The sequence below is a fragment of the Bos mutus genome, chromosome 1 (assembly GCF_027580195.1).
Source record: "Bos mutus isolate GX-2022 chromosome 1, NWIPB_WYAK_1.1, whole genome shotgun sequence".
NCBI lineage: Eukaryota > Metazoa > Chordata > Mammalia > Artiodactyla > Bovidae > Bos > Bos mutus.
The window spans coordinates 63,387,882-63,394,134 of record NC_091617.1 but is presented as its reverse complement, the minus strand read 5'-3'; the positions used below and the strand labels follow the sequence as shown (position 1 = coordinate 63,394,134).

At 40.0% G+C, this 6,253-nt stretch overlaps 1 protein-coding gene across 3 annotated transcripts in view; it reads left to right on the top strand.

Moving 5' to 3' along the window:
- The window catches only part of CD80 (CD80 molecule), a 28,474-nt gene extending 22,224 nt beyond the window's left edge, over positions 1-6,250 (top strand). For all 3 annotated transcript variants that reach the window (XM_070369928.1, XM_005905437.3, XM_070369923.1), the window contains 3 exons: positions 19-129; positions 1,327-1,435; positions 4,061-6,250. In XM_070369928.1, the coding sequence (XP_070226029.1) occupies positions 19-129; positions 1,327-1,397 (182 nt within the window). In that variant the 3' untranslated portion in view covers positions 1,398-1,435; positions 4,061-6,250. The remainder of the gene's footprint in view (positions 1-18; positions 130-1,326; positions 1,436-4,060) is intronic.
- The last annotated feature ends 3 nt before the right edge of the window (positions 6,251-6,253 follow it).

The following is a 6,253-nucleotide window of genomic DNA, read 5'->3' as shown; positions in this document are numbered from 1 at the left end:
GTTCTTTTCCCTCAACAGCCAAACCAACCCCTTCTGCTAATCAGCACTTGACCTGGACCATTATTATCCCAGTCTCAGCATTTGGGATTTCTGTGATCATTGCAGTTATACTAACATGCCTGACCTGCAGTAAGTAATATTGTACTCTGGTAATGATCTCAATTCTGGACACCCAACCTCTTATCAGGACGGGTCAGCATCTCTCTCAACTTTTTAGCCCATTTTATTCTTTTTGGAGCAAATCTATGGAAACTTTAGTGTCTCCTTTACTTGTCTCAGCAGGTTCTGTTCATTCCCTGCACAGATATTTCTTGGACACCTACTATGTGCCTGGCACTCTACTAGGCACTGGAGTTCAACAGATGAGAAATCACTGACCTCAAGCACATTCTAGCTTAGTCCTTTTATCTTCCCCCAACTTTGTATTTTCTTAGAGATACTGAGGCTTGCTAACTAAATTGATAACATATCTGATGCAAAGTGATAGTCTAATCTTTGATTTGGAATTGGAGGAAAGGCAAGAATGACAAGGTTTAGGGGCAAGAATCATTTTCATGGAGGAGGGTAAGATGCACTAATGAGATGTATTTGAGTAATTATATCACTACAGGTGATTTTACCAACTCTCAGTTCTTCAGAATTTATTTTTTATGAAAGATCAGGAGTGGTTGAGGAAAGAAGAGATATTTGGGATATCTTTTTCCTATGAATCTAAATCTTTGGCCTTACACATATGCTATACTCAATCTCTGTAATTAAATGAAGAGGAGCTGCTAGGCCAGTGTTAAGGCTATAGTCACCATGAAGGAACACCAAGCTTTCTTGGAGCAGAAATTTTATACACTGAGCAAATTGGAAAATCAACATCTGCTGACTTTTCCAACTTCCAGCACACAAAAAAATCAAGGCTCGAGGAAGTCACTAGAGACTTTTTGTTATGAACAACTTATGCCACGAGTATAAAGAGGTCTGGTGGGCTCAAGGAAGTTTCTAGTATGTTTCCAGCCCTACCCTCTAGTTTACAGTTTTTCATCCTTAGTACATTGACTTTGAGGGCTGGATAATTGTTTGTTCTGTGCATTGCGATATTTAGCAGCATCCCTGGCCTCCTCTCACTATATTACAATAGCACCTCTTGGCCCAGTTGTGACAACCAAAGATGTCTCAAAGTATTGCACGTATCCCCCAGCGGGGGTGGTGGTGGAAACCCGGGGTTGAGAACCACTGCTATAGTTCTAAGCCTGCTGAAGTTTTGCCAAAATACATAGGCGTGATTTAAGGAATGATTACCTATCTAGATTTTTATTGCTTGCACTTGTCTTCAAGGAAATGCTGCAATACGCAGACAGAGAAGGGAGAATGAAGTGGAAATGGAAAGTTACTCTCAGTCTCCATAGAATCTGTGGAAGGATCAAGCTGACCAAAACGCCTGGAGGTACCTTCTCTGCCAATGTGGGATGTGTGAGATCTTATGGCTTGTGAACACAGGGTTTTCTTCCTCTCAGGACCAAACCTAAGATCCTTTACCAACTACCACCTTCTCAAAATCCTCAGAGTACTCTCAACAGGTGGTTGGCACATCTCTTCTTTCTCCTCACATAAAATTTGCTTAGTGTAACCTTTTCCTTTGTCGTGCCATTCTGCCATCTTAAAATGTTTCCCTCTTTTCAGTCAACTCAGTGTCTTTTAGTATCTGTCAAACACATGTACTATTTCTGGGCTAACTCCTTATTCTCATCTTTCCTTCTTCCCTATATCCCTCAGCACTGGGACACAGAGTGGGGTAGCTCTGTACTAATTCAGTAACATCTCATTGGTCTGTCTGCCTCTTACTAAGAGAGTCATCCCACTGACCCAAGCATAGTGTCATTTTCACAAAGAATTACCTCTTTGGGTCATTTTCTCACTTAAGAACAGAAGAGACTCCAGTGTCTACAGGCAAGGCTTCAGAGCTTACTTTCCATATTCCAGTTATCTCCTCAGTGTAAACATCCTCAGTTGTTTCTATCGTCCTTCACATGGCAGTTTCCAGGAGCACATGTGGACACACTAAATGTCAATAAATGGTGTCCAAGACTTTAGATTTGATCTGATTCTAAATATATATGATGGAGTAATTACTGTTCATTCAAGGATGTTAAGGGAGCCTAACCCAGAATCAGCTTTTATGAGTAACACTATTATAAGTGTTAATCGCTCTTTGTGACCCCATGGACTATAGCCAGCCAGGCTCCTCTGTCCATGGGATTTTCCAGACAAGAATACTGGAGTGGGTTGCCATTTCCTTCTCCAGGGGATCTTCCCAACCCAGGGATTGAGCCTGGGTCTCCTGCATTCCAAGATTTTTTACCATCTGAGCCACCAGGGAAGCTCCAATTTTGGGCTCTGAGGAAGCCCAATTTGCACTATTCTAAAATCCCCAGGTCTTTTAAGAGAAATATTGGGACATTAGAATCCAAGAGACTGATATCAGGACCAGGATGGTTTACAGTCTCCATAAACAGTTCAGTTTTGACTTGTGAAAGTTAGGGTAACAGCTGCATATAAAAATCAGACTCTGCAGAGTTACTTTTAAAAAGAAAAAAAATGAGCTCTAACACCTAAGACTTACAGAGCAGGTTATGCTTTCAGTTCAGTTACTCAGTCGTGTCCAACTCTTTGTGACCCCATGGACTGCAGGATGCCAAGCTTCCCTGTCCATCACCAGCTCCCAGAGCTTACTCAAACTCATGTCCACTGAGTCGGTGATGTCATCCAACCATCTCATCCTCTGTCATCCCCTTCTCCTCCTGCCTTCAATCTTTCCTAGCAGCAGGGTCTTTTCCAAAGAGTCAGTTCTTCGAATCAGGTGACAAAAGTATTGGAGCTTCAGCTTTAGCATCAGTCCTTCCAATGAATATTCAGGACTGATTACCTTTAGGATTGACTGGTTGGATCTCCTTGCAGTCCAAGGGATTCTCAAGAGTCTTCTCCAACACCACAGTTCAAAAGCATCAACTCTTTGGCGCTCAGTTTTCTTTATAGTCCAACTCTCACATCCATACATGACTATTGGGAAAACCATAGCTTTGACTGGACGGGCCTTTGTTGGCAAAGTAATATCTCTGCTTTTTAATATGCTGTCTAGGTTGGTCATAGTTTTTCTTCCAAGGAGCAAGTGTCTTAATTTCATGGCTGCAGTCACCATCTGCAGTGATTTTGGAGCCCAAAAAAATAAGTTCCCAGATTCCCCATCTATTTGCCATGAAGTGATGGGACTGGATGCCATGATCTTAGTTTTCTTTACAAAAGCATTATTTCATCTTATAAAAATCTCTTATGAGCAAGATCTGTTTTATGGAGAGAAACTCAAGCCTCCCAGATGTTGAGTGATTTGCCTGAAGTCAGACAGATAAAGAGCAAAACCAGAACCCGAACTGGACATCAAGCTCCGGTTCCTTTCATGGCTCCATAGCAGCCTATGTGTATTTCCCCCACAGCAGTCTCTCAGCTTCCAATTCTGCTTTCTTTACAACTTACTCATTCCCCAGGATGCCCTTCCCAGGATGTTCCCCTGAGTTCTGCAATTACCTTGCATTTCCCTGACTTTCCTTCCATCTTAAAAGTTTTCTGCTCAGTCAGCTGAAGGCAGCCAGGAACCCAATCCCCTACACGTCTTCTGTGGCCATGCTGTCCAGTTCAAGCAGCTCTGCCTGTGACCTCTATTGTTGTGCTCTCTTGGGCACATCACTCTCCACCCTGGGTTTATTTTCATGTGTCTTACTTTACCAAATTGTAGGCTAACTGAGAAGAGCAAGCATGCCTGATACACCTTTGTTTGTCCCACACATAGCTGAGTGAGCACCTTTATCGATAATGTTTGGATGGTTGGTGACTGCTGGTGCATAATACTTCAATATTTCCTGTAGTAAAATTCGTCAGACCTGTCCTAAATTCTCTCATACTTTGGACCTGCCTTTATGTCATTTAGCCATCAAGATCAGTATCTATAATGGTACCTCAAGCTGGGAATACCCTTGCAATAAAAAAATAAAAAAAATTTTTTTAATGTTTTCTTCAGGTCCTACCTCCATCTGAGATTGGCCTCTTTCTGGTGCTTCTGTGAACAGCCAGGATTATCCCACCTCGACCTTCCTGTATCTGTTCTCTAGGAGCCCCTTCACTCCAGTGGCTTTACTGAAAGTGACTAGAGGAGTATGATGGGGACAGAAGTAGTTCTGGTGACCTTGCCCAAGGATTTGGAAACATGGAATTCTTTAGGCCTGGAAGAGACATTAGTGAAAACCACTTACTAATAACAAGGATCTCGAAGTCCTGTGTGGTGACCTGAATTATAAAGGTCAGGACCAGAACCCAGATTTGGTGCTCTGGCTCTGGTGTTCTTTTCCTTCACAAATCAGGCTCTGTACTACTGACTGGTTTGTGTGTGTATACACACTATCCGTCACAGTGCTTCTGGAAACAGAATTTATTCAGTGTCAGTTAGGTCCATCTCAAGAGACTTAGTGTGATGAAGGAATGGAGGATGTCATGCTGTCAAAAGAAATCTAATGTTAATGTATGGGAAGTCTGTTGTAAGTACACCTAGAAGACCATGGAAATATTACTGGTATTTAGCCAGGACTTTATTCTCACTATGTTCTCCTTTTTGGCTTTCCCACTTCTCAACCAGGTTCAGGAGAAAGTAGATCCATCTAAAACTGAATTCCTCTGATATGGAGGATGAGTGACTTATACAGTAAGTCCCTTACATACGAACTCCCAAGTTGTGAACTGTTAACTAAAAATAAATTTTAATTCTTTTAAAATTCTTCGAAGTAACAAAATAGGTATTGTGCCAATTTTTAATTCAAAAGTGAACTTATGAGCTGTTTCGTTTGTAGTTACCTTCTAGAACAAGTTATTGGTTAGATCATAAATTTTAAATAGAAAAAAAGTGTGTTTTGCACACTTACACAACTTTCTCTAAATCTTTTCTTAGGGAAATTTGCATTTTTCTCCTTAACAGTTTATTGATAGCCTCAGTCTTAACCACAAAGATTGGCACTGTGTATTAAGTATATTGTTATGTTCTTGTTCTCTAATACAATATTTGCTTTGTATGTAAAAGTAAATATTGTATTGTATACAAAAGCTTACCAACTTTTTCCCAAGGAATTATCAAAAAGCATTCATTTGGACTTTAGTATTGATTTTTCAGTTGTTCCTATAAAAAAAAAATTCAGCAAAATCTATTCTTGTTTGACCTATGACCTGGTAAATATGATTTACTTCACAAAACAAAAAATAAAGTCATTCTGTTTGCACTTATTAACAAGTTGCAAACTTTCAAAATTGTGAACGCGCATTTGCATGTCCAATCATTTAAGTCAGTTCATGTGTCTGGTGTACACTGTCACATGCATTCTCTACAAGTGACTGTGCTTTTGTGTACTTTACAGTACTATATAGAGTACAATAGTACAGGATCTTTATTTCAGGATGTCCAGAAGCAAGTGTAAAAGTAGCAGTATACAGCCAATTCTGTCAGCTGGGTACCTAAGCTAAGTTTGTTGGACTTACGAACACACTCTTAGAACGGAATTCGTTCCTATGTAGGGGACTTACTGTACACCCCAACACACTATTAAGGTTGGAGAGTGGTAATGTTTGGTTCACATTGGACTGATACTCTCCTTAAATGGCTTTATGCTAGTTTAATCTCATTTGTAAAATCTTTATGAGAAGGTTCTCATTTAAAATGAGATAGTTTCATTGTGTATGTACTAAAGAGTAAGCTGTCTTTAGCAGAAATTGATTGATGTAATGAAAATAGCATTCCATGGGGCTTCCTCAGATCCCTAAAGTGGCTTTTTCTCTGCGGTATTTCTGGATCCCCCTGACATCAGAGAATTGAAAAGAAAGAAGTGGCCAACTGCTGTTCTTACATGACTTAACTTATGACTTCTCTTTCTCTGAAATTGCCTTCCATACTCACTGAACCAGGAGTGGACCTGGTCAATTAGACATTCTCATTTGAAAATCTAGAGTTGGACAGAAAGAGTTTGACCAAGTTTCTCAAATGTGGCAGGATTTAAAGTGTTTCATTTCAGTAGCTTTAAAGATCAGATTATTCTATATAGTCTGAGAAACAGGGATACACTTTTAAATGGTTGCTTACAGAACAAAATTACAGAAGAAAATAAAGGTAGTAGACTTACAAGAATTTAAAGAAGATAAACAATAATAATAAAAAAAAAAGCCCAGGAATTGC